The sequence below is a fragment of the Nicotiana tomentosiformis genome, chromosome 3, assembly GCF_000390325.3.
Source record: "Nicotiana tomentosiformis chromosome 3, ASM39032v3, whole genome shotgun sequence".
Classification (NCBI taxonomy): Eukaryota; Viridiplantae; Streptophyta; class Magnoliopsida; order Solanales; family Solanaceae; genus Nicotiana; species Nicotiana tomentosiformis.
The window spans coordinates 134,135,412-134,154,244 of NC_090814.1; the positions used below are offsets into that span (position 1 = coordinate 134,135,412).

The 18,833-nt window shown below is 38.2% G+C and overlaps 3 protein-coding genes across 6 annotated transcripts; 2 read left to right on the top strand and 1 right to left on the bottom strand.

Annotated features, from left to right (window-relative positions):
- The first annotated feature begins 94 nt into the window (after positions 1-94).
- LOC104108379 (uncharacterized) lies at positions 95-9,569 on the top strand. 3 transcript variants are annotated; one of them, XM_009617399.4, is made up of 7 exons: positions 95-275; positions 2,166-3,512; positions 6,051-6,266; positions 6,792-6,866; positions 6,979-7,038; positions 7,185-7,421; positions 9,041-9,569. In XM_009617399.4, exons 2-7 carry the CDS (start codon positions 2,180-2,182, stop codon positions 9,262-9,264), a joined length of 2,145 nt encoding a protein of 714 aa, XP_009615694.1. In that variant the 5' UTR covers positions 95-275; positions 2,166-2,179; the 3' UTR covers positions 9,265-9,569. The 3 variants fall into 3 exon arrangements, with proteins under 3 accessions (XP_009615694.1, XP_070053758.1, XP_070053759.1); XM_070197657.1 differs by lacking the exon at positions 95-275 and adding an exon at positions 282-447; XM_070197658.1 differs by lacking the exon at positions 95-275 and adding an exon at positions 282-447 and having other exon boundaries at positions 8,909-9,043.
- A 1,162-nt stretch (positions 9,570-10,731) lies between these two features.
- Positions 10,732-13,401, top strand: LOC104108378 (protein HEADING DATE REPRESSOR 1). Its single transcript, XM_009617398.4, has 3 exons — positions 10,732-11,058; positions 12,570-12,895; positions 13,009-13,401. Exons 1-3 carry the CDS (start codon positions 10,965-10,967, stop codon positions 13,213-13,215), a joined length of 627 nt encoding a protein of 208 aa, XP_009615693.1. The 5' UTR covers positions 10,732-10,964; the 3' UTR covers positions 13,216-13,401.
- Positions 13,402-14,167: 766 nt separating this feature from the next.
- Positions 14,168-18,050, bottom strand: LOC104108377 (uncharacterized). 2 transcript variants are annotated; one of them, XM_009617395.4, is made up of 6 exons: positions 17,789-18,050; positions 16,766-17,023; positions 16,507-16,680; positions 16,263-16,369; positions 15,331-15,656; positions 14,168-14,976 (listed from the first exon to the last, which is right to left on the bottom strand). In XM_009617395.4, the coding sequence occupies exons 1-6, from the start codon at positions 17,936-17,938 to the stop codon at positions 14,393-14,395; spliced, it is 1,599 nt and encodes a 532-aa protein (XP_009615690.1). In that variant the 5' UTR covers positions 17,939-18,050; the 3' UTR covers positions 14,168-14,392. The 2 variants fall into 2 exon arrangements, with proteins under 2 accessions (XP_009615690.1, XP_009615691.1); XM_009617396.4 differs by having other exon boundaries at positions 16,766-17,020; positions 17,789-18,049.
- Between the last annotated feature and the right edge of the window lie 783 nt (positions 18,051-18,833).

Sequence of the window (18,833 nt, forward strand, 5' to 3'; positions counted from 1 at the left end):
AACAAGGTAAGCTTTTCCCAGTCCACGTGTCATAGAGCAAAACAACAAATGGTCCCACAACCGAAGCCTTTAAAAACTCTTATATAGAGCCCCGATAAGCGCCAAAAACGCACTCACATACACCACCCTCAAACCCCAAACACCACACCCTACCGGCTACCACCACTCTCTCCCTCTAAAACCCACCTCTCTCTCTCTCTCTCTCTCTCTCTCTCTCTCTCTCTCTAATTTCTCACTTTGGAAAATTTCTCCGATCAGATACAAAATCATCACCGGTACGAATTATTCTAAACCGATGGGCCAGCTCGTATCGATTTCATCTATCTTCGTAAATTTTGAATAAATCTTTTGTTTTAATTTTGATTTATAAAAAAAGAAATTTGGATGGGTTGGGTTTGTAATTAATGACGGAGATTACGTGTTGCGATCAGTTCCTTATGGTGCAGGGTCAGTTGTACTCTTTGGATTGTTGCAAGTTGCAACTTTTGTATTTGTTGTTTGTTCATTAAGGTTGTCCTTCCGTTATTGAGTTCTCATAATAACAAAGAGGATTTTATGGGTGTCTGCTTTTCTTCATTTTCTGGGTTTCACTATTCTTGAGTGCCGTGTGATGGAATCTAGGGTTTACAACGCCCAAGAGCAGGCAATAGAGACAGTTGTGTGTTATGCATACCGAGTGATTTTAGCTCTGCTACGTCTCTGGGTCTCCTTTTTTTTCTTTTTTTGTGTGTGGGTCATTTGGGCCTTTGATGATATGCTAGAACATCGTGATTTGTATTTGTTTTTGTCACATTATATGTAGTCTGCTGCACTAAGTAGTTAACCTTTAGTTTCCGCCATTGGCATATCAGAAACTTACTTTGCGTATATCTCGGTGTTGAATAGCGATCAATCCAAAAAAAAATATGTGAAGGGAAAATTAATTCAGTCCCGGCCAATGAAGATGGCTCAAGAATTTTGGCAGTCTTTATTCTCCGGTTTCTCTTAAGTATTTTATGCATTGTGTCCCCATTTTGCGGCCTTTCGACTGTGAACTTTGATGTAATTTCATTTTCTGTGTATTCGCAGCCCATTCATCTTGTTTTATTGCTGTGTCAATCTGGTGATAGTGTAATTGTTCTTATCCTTATTAGCGGTGGAATCTATTTGGTTAAAAATTTATTATAGTTAAACTTGCTTTCCTTGAGTATTTTGTGATAGTATCACCTATAGGTCTTCCAACTATGATGTAATTGCATTACTTTGGTTTGGTTGAATCTGTTTCATTAGTTTTATTTTTGAGCCAATTGGAAGCAAATGTGATTGATTTTACCCTTCTACAATGGAAGTAAGTTGGCTCTTCGAAATTGCTCACATCAAAATACTCTAGGTTCTTTGACACCAAAGTGGACCTCTCCCCCACCCCCAATAGAAAAAGATGTTCAATCGGCTAATCTCGAGAATAGTTTAGAAGATCTTTTTTTCTATGTTCATGGGTGGATGTAGAATTCAATCTAGGGGATCACCCAAACCCGATAGCTTTGGCTCGGACCCTGCATATATTCTTAATAATTTACAAGATATGTACAAATAATTGATTCGTCACTGCTTCAGCTTACCGAGGACATGACTCTTGATAGGAAGGCATGGAGAACGAGTATTAGGGTTGTAGGTTGACATATAGTCGCGAGTCTCTCCTATTATTGTATTTGCTTATTCCTGGTTCGTTATTAGTACATATTGTGTTATTCTCTTCCATTACAGTATTACCTTGTTGTACTATTGTTTGTTGTTTTAGTTCACTGTTCCTTGAGCCGAGGGTCTACCGGAAACAGACTCTCTATCTTCATAAGATAGGGGTAAGGTCTACGTACACACTACCCTTCCCAGACCCCACTCGTGGGATTACACTAGGTTTGATGTTGTTGTACAAATAATTGATTCGAACCCTATAAAACAAATGAGTTGTGGTAGAATCCCGAACTCAAACTCATAAGGTTCAAATCCTGAATTCGCTTCTATCTATGTGCAATTATAGTAGTAACTTTGGTCAGGAAGAATTGGAGGAGCATTAAGTATAATCGCTTTATGCTTTTCTTTCTCTTTGTCGTCTCCTCTAGTTTATGAAGTGGATGTCGTTATGTGAATGAGAGTAGTCAAGCTTACCTTTTGATTTAATTGATCAGATCCAAGCTATTCAATGGGATGTGACAAACCAGAGAACTTGCCAGACCCTACTTCATTTCATGCTTTTGATGATCTTTCCCTCAGCATCAGACAAAGTGGAGCTGTTGATTATAACGGTGTTGTCCAAGGTGGGTTCAGTTCAGGGGCTAATGTCACATCCTTCCCTTTTGTATCTCCGCCAGCGGCCCGTCCTCTTCCAGGAAATGTTAATGAGATGAACAACTTTCAGATGGCCAATTTGAAGAATCTCTATAGCTATCATCACCAGCTTGAACCAAATTTGGCTAATGTTAGAAATATTGCACCCATCTTTCCCACTCCATCAGGAATGCCACATTCCATGGGAAATGCAGCAGAGATATACCATTCAAATATGAATAACAACATGCTGACCTCAGATAGTTTCTTGAATGAAGCTGTCTTGTCCATGGGAATTCAGAATCCAGGGGTCAGCATGAATTCTATGCCTATGCAAAGCAATGCAGCTGGATGTTTTGAAAAGGCTGGGAAAGTCACAGGTATTAATCAAAATAGCTCGCAGGCAAGTGGAACTCCTTTTGACATAGGGTATAGCATGCAGAATACTAAAAGTATTAGTGGAATAGGAATTCATAATGATGTCAAGGTCAATCCTGTTCCTTTTTCTTCCCCAGAAAACATTGATGGTAGTTTTCTGACCCTTGGAATAGGAAGTAACATAGATAATAGATCAAAGTTTAGATTCAGTGCCAAAGAGGTCAGCAGCAGACTGGAGGAAGCTGTCTTGTCACAAAGTAGCAACTCTCATGTCCAACATTTGAAAAGAAGTATCTCAAGTTTAGCTCATGGTGTTCCTGGTGGTATTCCAAATTTCAATCGTGATAGTGGTGGTTTGCCCAATTCAGCCAGGAAATTAGGTGTTTCAACCTGCTCTTCAAACAATGATGAAATTGTGCTTGCTCCAGGCTCTAGAATAAGTGCACCTCCATGTGTTAACTTAACCCCCGACACGCGGCTTAATTCTTCTAACAGCACAAACTTAGGTGCTGTTGGTAAAGCTGATCTAAGACTTGCTGAACCTGATCCCTTCAAGTGCGTTCAAGGTGGTTTGCCTCCTCCTTCATTGCCATTTAGCATCAATTCAACATTACCCCCTCATCTTGGATATGCTAGAACGGTGGCAGCTCCTGAATCTGCTCAACCTGTTTGGGTAGCAGCTCCTTTATCTGCTCAACCTGGTTTGGTAACAGCTCAACCAACTATTAAGCAGCAGAGTAACTGTTACCCAAACATTTCCAGGAACCAATCTTTCATGGAATCTCTTATTCTCGGTCATGGTGGCAGCGGAGTGAGGCAAGACCATTTAGGTGCGTTTATAAATTTCTATTTTTGTTTCCTGAATTTACCAGTTATCAAGTTATCCATTTCGTACTTTACCACTATAGCTTATGCTGACAGTTGATTATGATTGGATTTCTTGATCCTATTTTCTTTAGTAGAAATTTATCATTATGGTAGACAATAACCTCTTCTTTTCAAGGATAAGGCAACCCAAAAGTGCACAAGGCATTCTGCGTTCATGCAAGATACGGGGAAGGGCCTCATCCCCAGGGGTGTAACCTTAATGTAAGCATTCGTGGTTGCTTCCACAGCTCGAATCCGCAGCCTATGGGTCACATGGAGACAACTTTACCGTTGATCCAAGGCTCCCCTTCTCTTCTTTTCAAGGATGATTATTTTTATTTTGAGGCGAGGGATTTTAGTGTATGTGCATGACAACTGAAATAGCTGTTTATCAAAAACAAGAAGCGATTGTTTCTGCTTGCTGTGTCAGAATTCCTAAGATATTCATGGGTCTACTTGCTCAATTTGTTGCTTTTGTTGCCATGTATGTTCTAAGTTGGCAGCTTCCAGGATAATCCTAGGATATGTTTTTGCACCCTTAACCAAACAAACATGACTATGGACAGTCCATTTACCTCATTTTAAGGAAATTTTGCAGATGAAATTTACTTGACTGATATATTGTCAATCATCGATTTAATAAGAAGTGTTATCTCTCTTTTTTAAATACTCTTCGCATGGTATCAACTCCTCTACAAGATTCTAGAGATTTATGTAAGTCTTTTTCCCAGTAAATGGTGTTATGCCAAGTGTTTCTAAAAGCGAAAAATGCAAAAGATGACAAGGTCTATGGGGTTGAAGCAAAAAGCGTGAAGTGAAGAACACAATTTACAAATAAATCAAAAAAAATACAAAACATATACGAATTGAGTACTATAATAAATAATAATCATATTGTATTAAAAATAAATATATCAGCATCCCACATTACACTATTCTATATTAATTCAACTCCTTTTCTGATAAGGATATATTAATCCATTTCCTTCAAATTTTAGTTTGATCACTTCTTGCTGGAATCAATCTATGCATCATTGTTTGAAGTGCATACTTCTTTAAAGCGCAGGGCTTCGCTCATGAAGCAAAAAACGCGAAATGATAAAGGTCTTTGGGCTTGAAGTGAAAATCGTGAAGAGAAGCGTACAATCTAGTAAATGGCATATGTCCTCACAGCTACATGCATGACCTTTTTTTTGGTTTCTCTCATATATTAGTATTTGCTGATGACATAGTGCTGATTGATGAGACACGAGACAGCGTCAACGAGAGGCTGGAGGTTTGGAGACCGGCCATTGAGTCTAAGGGTTTCAAGTTGAGCAGGACGAAGACGGAGTACCTAGAGTGCAAGTTCAACGTCGAGCGGCGGAAGCGGGATTGGACGTAAGGCTTGAATCACAGGTTATCCCTAAGAGGGGCAGTTTCAAGTATCTTGGGTTGGTTATCCAGGGGGATGGGGAGATCGACGAGGATGTCACCGTATAGGGGTGGGATGGATGAAGTGGAGTTAGCGTCTGGAGTCCTGTGTGACAAGAAAGTGCCACCGATACTTAAAGGTAAATTTTATAGAGCGGTGGATAGACCGACCATGTTGTATGGGGCTGAGTGTTGGCTAGTTAAAAACTCGCATATCCAGAAGATGAAAGTAGCTGAATTGAGGATGTTGAGGTGGATGTGCGGGCATACTAAGATGAGTAAGATTAGGAATGAAGATATTCGGGAGAAGGTAGACTTGGCCCCCATGAATGACAAGCTGCGGGAAGCAAGGCCTCAGATGGTTCGGGGATGTTCATAGGAGGAACCAGATGCACCGGTGAGTATGTGTGAGCGGCTGGCTTTGGTGGGTACGAGGAGAGGTAGAGGGCGGCCTAAAAAGCATTGGGGAGAGGTGATAAGGCAGGACATGGCGTGACTTTAGATTACCGAGTAGATGGCCCTAGACAGGAAGTTGTGGAAGTCGTGCATTAGGATTGTAGGTTAGGAGGTAGTTGTGCATATTTCTACGGCGCGCCAGAGTGAGACTTGTCTGTTAGGGCTTAGTCTTAGACTGTTAGTGGTTTATGTTGAGTTCACACTACTCTTTCGTTCCTCTTAGTGCCGGGCTTTATCTACTGGTTATTGTTTTGCTTTTCATCTATTTTCTGGTTCTAGTGATGCTGTTATTTTTTTTCTATGGTTTCTATTGATGATACTGATATATTGTCTCTTTTCGTCTTGTTTTCATCTTCCTGAGCCGAGGGTCTTTCGGAAACAGCCTCTCTACCCCTCGGGGTAGGGGTAAGGTCTGCGTATACACTACCCTCCCCAGAACCCACTCGTGGGATTTCACTGGGTCGTTGTTGTTGTCGAATCATATATTAGTATTCTTGTCCTTGTGGATTTCACAAATTGCCTAGTAGTCTAATGCAATCTTATTGACTGGATTTCACAAATTGCCTAGTAGTCTAATGCAATCTTATTGACTTACTGTGGTACGTAACATTGTTATGACCAAATTTTTTCAGGTCAGCAATCTTTTGTTAATGTTCCGCATCCTTGGGGTGATAACCTATTTCCTGAAAGAACGGGAGCTCAATTTGCGGGATGGAGTGGCATCCAACCTGCCCCTGGCAATCAATTTCCTAAGAGGCTAGGTGTCCAGCTTAATGATGGGGTTATTTCTCAAGCTACTCGAGAAGGTGTTCTTCCCGGGATGGGAGGCATCCAGCAAATTAGAAAGGGTAAATCATGTTGAACTATTGTGGCATGCACTTGTACTTATATGTTAAAAAAAGAATATCATATCTTCTTTAAGAATGAGTTTATCGGATAAAAAAAGAAGCCAAAAACATATTAAGCTTCCATGAAAATTTTGGTTAGGCACTGCTGGGGAAAAATAATGTGGCAGGATGATAATCAAAATGAGGATGATGATTATGTCCATCAGTTGTAGTGGTTGAACTTCATTTATAGCTATTTGGACTTGCTGAAATACTGAGGCAGATTAGGCTGCGTTAGATGGATCTTTAATATGATTTGACGTTCCCATGTTGAACAGGTGTGTGTATTGTGTGGATTCTTCAGAATACACTAAAACCAGAAAAAAAATGCACCTTTTGCAAATACTTCCACTATGCCATATTGGATACATACTCATAAGCGAATCCATGGAACTTTGAGATCAGAACATTGTGCAGCTGAGTTTACATTTTACCTTTTGTCAAATGCTGTTCTCATTTTTTTTTCCGATGGCAATAATATTGTAGGCAACTCATATCAGTCTCGAGATAATGGACCTACCATGCACCCCACTGGACTTCTTCACCCCCCTTTGGCTATGGGTATCTGCTAACTTTGTTCATATCAGATAAATGCTCCAGTTTGTTTTTCTATGAATTCAAAGTGATCTGACCTCTGCATAACATCTGAAGAGATTGTTCTGATGTCATCTAGGTCAGCCTCATGGTGGTTCAGCAGCTAAGTATAATGTTACTGGACTACCCTATCATGCTGGTACGCCACAAACCCATTCTAAGGAACTCTCGTTGTTGGTTATTTCATTGACAATGTCTCTCATTTGCATCTTTGGTGGCATGCACTTTATAGTGCCAAAACATGCTGATTCCTGATTTTTACTCTGTAACATTTGCTACACCCAGGTCAAGGCATTCCAATTTCAAAGGTTGATGCAACACCTCAGGCTTCGAATATTCATGGCCATGTTTCCCTTAAAAGAAGAGCAAATGGAGCCCCCCCTCCAATTGCTCCTACGTGTCAGCGAAGGAGAACATTGGCTCAACATAGATATCAACAGCTGATAGCACAGAGGCAGAGCTCTAATGCTCCAGTTCCTGCCTCTTCTCCTTCTCTTCCTTTGCCCCATGTAAAGTGCCAAGGTATCTCAAGTTATCTCACATCTGTTTTCTGTATTTTTGAAGTGTAATTAATTTGTTAGGTTTTGATCTTCAAGATACTGTTTCTTGTGCTTTCCATTGTAATGTGGTTTGTGTTGTAACTCTCGTAAACAATGTGCAATTTGTTTCTTCACCACGGAAATGTACACGACCTACATTGTTCGTTAGCATTTCCACGAGTTCATCCTGGAGGACGTCAGTGTTTTCTTCACCTGCTCTGCCTTGATCAGTCATCTAGCTGTATTATATATGTTGATGTGCTGCATCTCTGTTGTGTTTCTATTTCTTCTGACATCTATATCGCTGTAAATTACAAGTTTTGACACCATAGATGTGACTATAGACGTCAGCTACATGGCCAGCCATGTGCAGGTATACTGTAAGGTACAGATTTAGATGTTGGATTTGTCATCATCACCTAAATTTCAAGATTAGGAGCTGGGATAGGTTAATAATTGTATAGTTTGATATAGGAATATATTTTAGTAGTTAAATAGAGAAGTCACTAAACCAAGACATATCGTTGAATATATTCTTAATAAATACTCCATCCTTTTCAAATTATGTTAACCTATTCTTTTTAGTCAGTTTAAAAAAGAATGAACTCTTTTCTAATATAGAAACTTTTAATTTAGTATTCCAATATTACTCTTAATGAGAAGCTTTCACAGCCATACAAATGATGTCATGTTGTACACTATAAGTTTCAAAAGATTTATAACCTCAGAAATGTTATGGCATGTTTACAACCACAAGTTTCAAAAGTTTCTCTTTTTCTTATCCCGGTCAAATAGGTTTACATAAATTAAAATGGTGGGAGTATCTAATATCTTATTCCGTAAGTGTATCTTATTAGATGATAGTTTTCTAGTACTCTATGCGAATACACACACACACACAAGGCGGCGACGAAAAAACAACGAGCCTATGTTTCTCCTTCATAGTTGTGGGCAACACACCCTATGTGAATTGAGCAAACCCGGTGTGTATTCCACACCCACTGGCGGAGGCACCCTTGTCCAAGGTGTCCCTTCGCTGGAAATTTTTAGGTAAAAATGTTATTTATGTTTAAATACTATATGTTGAATCCCCTTGTCTTCTTTGTGTATTTACTTCTTTATATTTTGACTTCCCTTAGTAAAAATCCTGGCTCCGCCACTGTCCACACCATGTCATGTCGGATCTATATGGGTGTTGCTCTTTGGTGTATAATAGTCAAGGTGTTGTTCTTTGGTGTATAATAGTCAATCAATTACATGTGCTATATGGGTGTAGCTCTTTGGTGTATAATGTGCTGAGTATGTAATGTACTCCACCATCTATTTTTATGTCATTTCTCTTCTATGGTTTATCAATCAGGCTGTGTATGGCTGTCCACAATGCCTTGTTTCTATTACAAACATTCTATTCAAGTTTCTCCTACAAACTTACAGATCAACTGTTTTTTTTTTTGAACTGTAACTTTGTAGGAAAACCTTGAATGGAATGTTTGTAATAGAAACAAGGCATTGTGGACAGCCATACACAGCTGCTTACACTCATTGTACCCATTTTACTGCTTACTGTTGAGACAGCATTGTAATGTTGGAAAATCTTAGCAGATTCTGAAGAATCGGCTCAACAACCCATTGGAGAAAAGTGCATGTTGTGCAAGAGGGATGTGGCATTCAACCCGGAAGGCCCTGTGTCTCGGCCCGCTGTTCCACCTGCTGTTGCTGTTCTTCCCTGTGGACATGTATTTCATGACCATTGTCTGCAGATTATCACGCCAGAAGACCAGTCAAAAAACCCTCCTTGCATTCCTTGCGCTTTAGGTGAAACATGATATGATCTGTTTCCTCAAATTGTTTGGGACGGGAGTTTTTGTAATCTGACATTGCAAAAGACAATGAAAGGGCTCCCAACTTTTTGTAAAGGGTGTGAACAGGATTAGGGTATAGTTCGTGGAACTGTACATATAGGAGGTGGTGACAATAGAGCCCCATGGGTAGAGATTATCCCCATTATGTAAAGTTACATAGAACCTCAGCTTTTGACCCCTGTGAATGACAGAACTATTAAACTGGAACATCCAAGTTACAACTATTTTCTTGGGCCGAGTGTCTATTGAAAATCGTCTTTCTACCTTCATCAGGTAGGTGTAAGGCATGCGTACACTCTCCCTTCCCCAGATTTCATTTGTGGGATTATACTGGATTTTTTTTTGTTGTTGTTGTTGTTGTATCCAAGTTACAGTTGATCTCATCAACAATGACTTATAATTTATTCATTAGGAGCCCTATCCATTAGATTTCTACTCCTGTGGATAACTCACCGCAGTCAGTGACGAGGATCGGTTCTACAATGAGGAGGTATTTGAACCATTGTCTCTGTTGCTACCCATACATTCAAGTGGGAACTCATATTTTCTTAGGATCGGGTTATAGTCCTTTGTTTCTACGTTGGACTTCGTATTTTTAATTCTTCAACACCTTCCATCCCTCCCGAAAGTAATATTAAAACCATAACATAAACACGTATTATAATAATTAAAAGTAACTTGTCAAAGGGAGATCAGAAACTGGTGGGAAATTTGACATGTTGCCTTGCGCAGGTATAAAGAATAAGGCATTGGCCTTAGAAGTTCCCCTTTTTTTTTATAGCTTTACTAGCATATAAATCTCTTGTAACCTTGACTTGAAAATGTTAGACCTATAGTAAACGCACCGACATAATTAGAACTTAATACATAGGTTTTTCTTTCTTTAGGATATTTATAAAACAACTTGTTAGTTTGGAAACATAATTCAAATAATAAAGAGAATAAGCTGGCTTAAATGCTCAATCCATTATCTTTGGGCTAAACGTTCGGCCCGAAGTGATGGAGAATACCGATAACCCGTAAAAATGACACTTTATAAGACTGTTATTTACAAAATAAATACCGACTAATAAGTACAGATTAATTTCTAAAACTGGTTTTCTGTGCACTTGCCCAAATACCCGTATATCCTTTTGTTATTAAATTCTTGGACACTGTTTGACCGCCAGTGTTTTTATTTTTTAGAGAAGAAAATCACAATTTCCCAACAAGAAAAATGAATACTAATTTATGTTGGGGAATAAATACATAAAATAAGGGGTGGGGTCCGGCATGAATAGGAAGTAGGAACACAAAACAAGAAAAACAAACATCACCGTTAAAAACAAAAAAACAACAAAATCAGGACCGTGAATTGCCTTGATGGTTTCGTCACCGTCTATGTTTCTTTCTAACCATATCTTGTTTACTTGTCAAAAAAGGCCTCAATATTTGTTGTGTGATGAAATAATAGGTGGGTAATAACGCTTCTTCCTCACACATACAGCGACAACCAGACTAAGTTCAACTCCTACGCTATCGATTCTCTCTCTCTCTCTCTCTCTCTCTTCATAGCTCATAGAACTGTAGAATTATAAGAAAATTAGATTTTTATTTTTATTCATCTCTCTGTTTTTGGATGAGTTTTATTGAAAGTTGAAAAGGGGGCTTATATATATATATATATGGGGGAAACGAAGCTGAAGATGGAAGGAATTTTGGAGGGATTTTCACCAGTTAATTCAACTCCTGTCTTCTGGAAGTCTAGGAAACGATCTGGTACTTCTCTCACCCCTTGCTCTTAATTATTTCTCCGTCAACTAGTAATTTTGATTAATTAAACTAATGAACATGTTGATTACAAGTATTTATATTCTTTTATGACGGAATTTGTGAAAAAATGGTGCTTGTTCTCTGTGAGTTGCATGCAAAACACTAGATCTCTCTCTCTGGAAATGTTAGGAAAATGCTTTCTTTGATATCTTCTCTATTAGGATTACTTCTTTACTTTTTGAGTGAAATTATACTTCTCTGAATTTTTTGATTACTAAGTGAGTATCTTTACATTTTCCTCTGTATAAGTTTTTCTTAAATTATTTTCTTTCCTCTCCTTTTTCGGGGAAAGTGGTAGTTTAGGACATTAGAGGTTGGGGGTAGGGGTAGGTTTCGTACAACATTAGCAAGATTTGGTGGCGCCTTTGCCGACACGTAGTTTCTATATTATAGCTAATTACAAAGCTTGATCTTTGAATATAAATCAAATTTTGAAAATTAGCTTATTGGCATTAATAATTTTGATTTTTAATATTTTTGGTTGTCTTTGTCGTGATGAGTTGGCACTCGTTTCCTAATAAATTCATTACATGTTTCTTCTGTGAATTTTCACCTTAGTATTTGCTAAGGAGTTTCCCTGTATAAACTACGGCAAATTCCTGTAATCGTATTTTTATTCTTAAAAGACTAATCTTTTGCGCACGAATCTATTCTAGACATAATGACTTGGTCCTGCATTGTTGACTTCTGTAAATTTTTCCCTTAGTGGACCCTTTTAATTATTTGGATATTCTTGGAGATGCCTTCAAAAATGACTTACCTACCTTTAGAAAGACATGAGAAGAATTCTCTAAATAAAAAATAAGAAAGTTTCAGCTAAATTACTTGGATCTTTTTATTGAATGATACCCTGATAGTTTTTTCAAGAATGATTGTCAAATAGCAGTCTTATTTCTTCCCTGATCAACTGGAGAAGATTAGTGGTAGATGAACTCTTGAGCTTTGTATGGAAATTTTCTTAAGTGGAGTAATATTTCTACAACATGCTAACGGGCTAGGCGTATTGGACTTTTGTTAAACTTTCGTGTAGGACTGTTGTTAAATCTCTAAAAATAATGGAAAGATAAGCAATGGAACAAGGGAAAGTATCAGATTAAAATGCTATAATACCTACATCTGATTGCATAAGGAATTGTTTATGTACATGAGAGTGGCTGAACAGAAGAGAAATTAATGTCCTTCCACATCATGTGACCTCTATAAACCCCGTCAGTTTTAGTTCAAGTGCTTTCATTATATAGCGAACTTCTAAGTTCTAATCATGCTCATAGTTGATCTTTGAATTTGAACCGGTCAACAACTTCTGAACATACTATAGTTGTGCTATTTTTGTCAAAAGTCCTGTTGCATGTCATGCTTCACAAAGTTCATAGAGTAATGACTATAAGCGGAATCATTACACAATTCACATTTTGTATAATACCTGTGTCATGCTAAGAAAATACTTCACCTAGTAGCCAGTGGGAAGAACTTGGACAACCAAGTGACTGCTAAAGCTGATGAAACACCTAAAAAACAAGAAGAGTCTTCAGCTGATGAAAAGATGCAGGAATTCAACCCGTCTACTGAACTTTCCGAGCGTAGAAAGGCGTTATTTGAACCATTGGAACCGGTTACGAATGCAAATGGGCGAAGGCCATTAGCTGAATCTTTGCTCCCTCCACCTGATTTTGACGCTGCATGTTACCCCAAAGGTTGGCTTGCTGGAAAGAAACGGAAGCTTGTAAATGTGGATGTTGTTGAAAGTATGCGAAGAATCGCTCTACAGGAAATGAACAGAAAGGTGCTGTTCTCAAAATGACCATTTTCTCTCCAATCTGCATGTTCTGTTGTTCAAGTTTTCGTCTTGTCCAGTTTATATTCAATGGAAACACTAAGCATGTGATAATGCTGCAGGATCGTGAAATAGATGGTCTGAACGAACAGTTAGAAGCAGATGCTCAATGTCTGGAACATCTGCAAATACAGCTGCTGGAAGAAAGAAGCAAGCGTGCCGATGTAGAGAGGCAAAATGCTATGTTGCAAAGCCAAATAAATGTCCTTATGAACATGATACAGGAGAACGATGATGGCATTGATGATGAAGGTACAGATGATTCCTAGTTAGTAGGCTTCTTTATTCTTTTGTAGACTTCTTTAGACAATAATAGGACGGATATAGTAAGTTTCTGTTGTGCTGTCAAGATGTATTAATATCTGTGTAAGAATACCACCAGTATTTCGCAATATTATGTACTGTTTAATTCTAAGAATATTTATAATATGGTGTATATATTTTGTTTGTGTTAAGACGCTTCAATATTAAACTGTGCCTGGTGTCTGTTCAAACGTAGTAGCTGTTGTGCTTGTGTATTCATTCAAAGTCAAAAATATTATAGGGTAGAGTGCGAAAGGACAAATCAAACCCAGTTCCATCAAGGCAACAACCAGAAGTTTCAACACGGGTCCCTTTTCGCAGAACTAAATTAAAAAAGAGAAATAAAACTTCTTATCATATAGAAAAAGAAAATTAAGGAGTTTAGAAGCCTTCTAAATGGCCAAAATATATTAGCTGCTGATTTTGTGACTTCCTATATTGTTGAATTGACCGAAGCAACGAAGCCAATTCGTACACTCTTCCCGCTCCTTCAGAAAAATAACTGTTAGGACTTAGCTCAACGGAACAAGTAATAACTGAATTTTAAAACTATAATGGAAAAATATGACAACTTCTAGGGACGAATTAAGTCTATCGAAAGTCCTTGGTGTTCGTCCGATTAACTTTAGTTAGCCAAGCCTCGAGTCTAGATAGCGTCGATGATGAGAATATGGAATGTGTCACAAAGAGTGATATGTGCATAGGAGAGTTATTCTACGGTTATATCCAATCACAAACTACACCAAAATGGTCCCTTATATCCAACTGCACCAAAATTGTCCCTTATATCCCGAACCATTAAATCAATGCCTTCAACGCGAGCTTCTACGCCTTTGCCAAAGTTCTGATACCAAATTACAAATGTATCCCGTTCAAAATAAGATCAGGCTTGTGACCACCGATCTTAGAGAAAAATCATGAAAGAATGTCAACAAGAAATATTTGAACCACTTGGAGAACATTATATGTTGGTACCAACTAAAACAGAAGATGATTGAACTACCTGCACAACATCTAAAGACTAGATAACATGTCAAATTCAAAAGTCAGTATAGCTAAGCAGTGTCTTCGAGGGCACTACGACTTGTTATATACAAGATTTAACTTCACCATCCTTTCAAATGATGATAAACTAAACAGGTGCTATCTAGCTTGGTATTCAGAATCTTCATAGATATTGAACAAAAACTGAGGCAATGATGCTATCCTTGGCAGATTCATCAACAACTCCCCAACGGAGTCTTTTCTCGACATTGACGGAGTTGGATCATTTGATTTATCCTCTGTTGTAGAAGGATCTTCAACCTTATCTACACTTGCTGCTACGGGAAAGAAACTCAATTCATCAGTTCTATTTCCTTCAACAGCAACATAACCTGAACTCTCACTCTTATGAGCTGTTGCAGGATCCTTCTGAATAAGACAGCACAGAGAATTCACCCTAGACATGAGGGATTTCTCATCTGATTCTGGCATATTCTGAGTGTCACTAAACAAGCACCTCGAGATATCTTCCAGAATCTGCAAGCTTTGCCGTTCATCACTTGACAGGTTGATATCTTCAGATGTACCCTGCTCGGAGAAACGTTGTTCAAAGTGGCTCACTAAATCTTTCATTGACATGGAAGGATGAAGACCAGGCACTTTAAGCTGCTCCAGGTTACTGAGACCTTTCAATTTCTCCATATCTCTACTCATAACATGTTGAGTTGCCCTTGTATCCATCACTGCAGGTTACATAACAGTAAAACTAATTAAAACAGATTCAAGACCAGCAAACCTCCATAATGGTTGCTTGTGTGGGTACAAGCATTAGTTCAGGATCAGTTAGATCCAGCTTAGAGCATCAACATAATTTGGAAGTGTCAATGGTCCTTAGATGCTAGGTTGAAGTAACTAACGAGAACTGTAGCGACAGAAAAAGAATGTAATATATTAAATAAAACCAGGACCCGAACAACAAAACTTTAAGAAAAACAAATAAGAAATATGACGTCCTCGAAGATGAATCAAACAGATAAATCCAACTTGTTACAAGGCTCGGGTTCCTACCCAAACGAATATTATTAATATATTATTACCTGAGATTGGCGAACGTCTCTCAGGAGGAACACCTTCCAATGGTCTTCTAACAACATCTTGCTCAGCCTTTGAGGTAGAACAATAGGCTTCTGAAGGTGAGGCAGGACCTTGCAAGTTGAGAAAGGGGGTATTTTTCTCATTATTCAGATTAAACTCTGAGTCAGATACATTTGGGTCTTCAAATACTGAAATTCTGGATTCGAAATATGGAGAATCTAGTGTAATCTCTGGTTGTTGACTTAGGAAGTTAAGACGAGGATCGCACTGAACGAGCTTTTCAAAATGCTTTCCCATCAAGCCCGGTGGACACTGTAAGTAATGTTGCCTAAAAAGGAAAACATAAAAATGGGGTTTAACATCAAAACTGAACCACGTTAAAGATAATGGTCAAGGAAATGCTACAAAATTGCGAACATAAATAGGAGTAATGCTGAGCTAAGCAGGCTTATAACAGCAGTGCCATTAAATCAAGTCCATGCAAAGACTTAAAAATTATAGATCCTCTGGATTACTGCTGCTGCAAAAAATGGGGGTTAGGTGGCTGCGCTAGGCTGCTATTTAACTTCATAGAGTAAATAGAGGTAGAATGATCCTAGTGAAAAGTTTCCCGACATCCAAAGGAAAAAAAGGCATAAAGAGGCCCAACATAATCCGCAAAGCTTTCTCAAACTCCAGATGTCAACATTAAATCAGTAATGACTCACTTTAGGACTTAAAGTACACAGTTACCGAGGAGGTCGCAATTAAGTTTCAGTCATTATCTTGATACTTTCATAGTCCTAGACTCCTAGCAACCGGCTAAAATAAGCAACCGAAGAGTACTTGGTGCCCAGGGAAAAAAAGGAAAATTAGTAAAAACAACAACTATAAGTTCTGGTTCATACAGAAAACAAGAAATCGCTAATGACTAAAAACAATATCAGAAACATACTTGTGTATGCTAGCCTGTCCTCCAGTAAAATCAGATGTTGCTTGCCACAGAGTATGCTTCCTGGGTTGTGGATTTGTTTCCCTGAAGAAAAGAGGTTGTCTTGCTAGCTGCAACACAAGAATCCCTTAGTCCTTTCATCACCTTAAGGACAATGAAAAGAGTTGCAGAAATACATTTGCCAATTCTCATATAGCATATAGTTTAACAATAACAGCAGCAAATGAGACGACCCATTAGCACTTACCACTACGTCTAGGGTTCCAGGTCCATCATCTGGGTAACTTGCCTTCAGACCCATAATATCGGACCACTGGATTTCTATCTTATTCTTGAGACCGCCATCAAGGACTTCCCAAACAAGTTTATGCTTCGCAAAGTAACATTTTGCTACTAAATCCCCTTCATATCTTGACTTATACTGCACACAAAACAGAATTTCAATCACTACTAGTACTTCTAAACTGCAATTTGTAAATTACATATTATTTTTGAAACTAAAATACCTCCCAGCTCCCAATTCTCAGGACTGAGGCAGGAAAGTTTGAAGCCTTTAGTTTTTCAGTAGTTACAGAGTTTCCTTTCTGCTCCTTCTTCCCATGATTTCCCACCTTGGGGTTGTTCCCCGGGGAAAGCTTCATCTGGATCAAATCCAACAGCGATGGGCTCTTCCGCAGCCTCAAACCTAATGGACTGGGCTCATCTAGCGGGTTGTACTGCGATGGTGGTACTGGGAAACCGTCAGCTCCTACACTCAATTGCTGCTATAGCAAAAAGATCCGGATTCAGGTAAGCTAATCATACAATAAGCGTCCCAGGAATCACCTTAAAGCAGTATAAAAAGGCATAGCCAGTAATAATACATCAATAAGCATGAGTCCACTACTTATACCCAATTTGACCAATGGTAAAACTTACGTACACCCGATATTTACACCAACCCAATGATTATATGACATATATCTTTACATACACTCTTATCACTAAACCATAGTTAATTAATATATGTTTTCACCTTAATTTATACTTAACCATGATAAATTAGCATGATTTGGTGTAAACACCGGATAAGTTTTTACTGTCATTCTGCTACAGATGTTTATAAGATACTCCCTCCATTACCTTTTATTTGGCACTCTTCCCTTTTCTATTTGCTACACCTTTCTATATTTACAAACTCTTTAATCTTAACATCCTATTTGTCATCAATTTCCCTTAATTGACTTACTCAAGGAATAATGACATGGCATGTTGAACAAGGCTTATGCTAAAGCCAATTTGATATATTGTATAATGAAGCGGAAGGAGTAAAATCTCTCTGTTATTGTTCTAAAAAGCAAGCAAAGCACAAACACAAAGACAGTTGAAAATTGAAACAACAAACTGGCACAGAAGAGGGAAAAAAACATCTCCGGGAAACAAAATAGCAAAAAGCGTGAGTACATGTTTGTAAATATGCAAATAAAGGTAACACAGAAACTCAGTATGTGAAATAAAACAAACAGGGAGATAACGAAAAGAAAACAAACTTGGAGAGAAGAGGAAAGCTTTGATCGCTTGTTGAGTGGGCCGTGTGCTTCATCTAAATCATCCTCTATTTCCAGCTTCACCACCGCCGTTTTCCCCTTCCGCCACTGCAACTCCGGCAACACTTCAACAGTATTCATCAATTGAACCATAGTCGAAAAAACGAAGAATTAATCAAACAAACACCAAAATATCTAAGCCGTACGAGTCGGACCAGAAGAAGAGAAATCAATTTTCGTTTTTACTGCTAGCTACCTTAATTATATATGTTCAATAAACACGTGTCAATTTCATGCGCTTGTACTCCACCCCACCTCAAATGTGCTGGAGGCACGTGAGAGCTTTGGATAAAATGCTGACGCGGCGCAAACACGGGAAGGTTCGAGTTTCGGCTAGTGGGAACGGCTGCGATGGGGCAAGTGGACACGTGGAAGAATCCAACGGTGGATGACACGTAAGAGGCTGAATTGGATGTGTTGGATGGGCTGCGTTGTGGATAATGTTTTGGATTGATTGCTTTGTTTTTTAATTTGGGATTTTATATTTATTTTTTGTCGGGATTCGGATGACGGAATAAACACGCCGTGCACCTACTTCCTACCTCTTTCCTTTCATATTACGGCGGCTTTATAACTCACGCGCTGTCTTTATAAGACCAATCATTAATGATTTTACACCTCAATCTCTTTGACTGTTGATTTCTTTTTTGGAAGAAATTAATTCTCTCGTTCATTTTTTTTTTCCAGTATTTTAAAAATATATTTTACTTTTATTTTATTTGTTACTTTTAACATATTAAAAAATAATAATTTTTTCTGTTATACCCACAATATTAATTTCTCATTTTAAATTATTTTCTCTAATTCATTAAAAATATACATCAATTAATATAGGTATTATAGTAAATTATGCAATTTATTTATTATTTCTTAAGAGATGTACAAAATTCATAATGAACAAGTAAAAGTGAAAGGAGGAAATAGTATACCATATATATTACTCCTCACAAAGTCACAATGTAAATATTTTTAGAAGAATCCCTCTTCA

What these genes read in the sequence shown, in the direction of transcription:
- LOC104108379 (XM_070197657.1), top strand. Translation starts at nt 405, where the DNA reads ATGACGGAGATTACGTGTTGCGATCAGTTCCTTATGGTGCAGG. An exon ending in TCAGTTCCTTATGGTGCAGG is followed by an intron (nt 448 to 2,165) that starts GTCAGTTGTACT and finishes TTAATTGATCAG; the next exon opens with ATCCAAGCTATTCAATGGGA. An exon ending in TCACCCCCCTTTGGCTATGG is followed by an intron (nt 6,867 to 6,978) that starts GTATCTGCTAAC and finishes GATGTCATCTAG; the next exon opens with GTCAGCCTCATGGTGGTTCA.
- LOC104108377 (XM_009617395.4), bottom strand. Translation starts at nt 17,938, where the DNA reads ATGGTTCAATTGATGAATACTGTTGAAGTGTTGCCGGAGTTGCAGTGG. An exon ending in GGACAGGCTAGCATACACAA is followed by an intron (nt 15,657 to 16,262) that starts GTATGTTTCTGA and finishes TTTCCTTTTTAG; the next exon opens with GCAACATTACTTACAGTGTC. An exon ending in GAGACGTTCGCCAATCTCAG is followed by an intron (nt 14,977 to 15,330) that starts GTAATAATATAT and finishes TGTAACCTGCAG; the next exon opens with TGATGGATACAAGGGCAACT.
- LOC104108378 (XM_009617398.4), top strand. Translation starts at nt 10,965, where the DNA reads ATGGGGGAAACGAAGCTGAAGATGGAAGGAATTTTGGAGGGATTTTCA. An exon ending in GAAGTCTAGGAAACGATCTG is followed by an intron (nt 11,059 to 12,569) that starts GTACTTCTCTCA and finishes TTCACCTAGTAG; the next exon opens with CCAGTGGGAAGAACTTGGAC. An exon ending in TACAGGAAATGAACAGAAAG is followed by an intron (nt 12,896 to 13,008) that starts GTGCTGTTCTCA and finishes ATAATGCTGCAG; the next exon opens with GATCGTGAAATAGATGGTCT.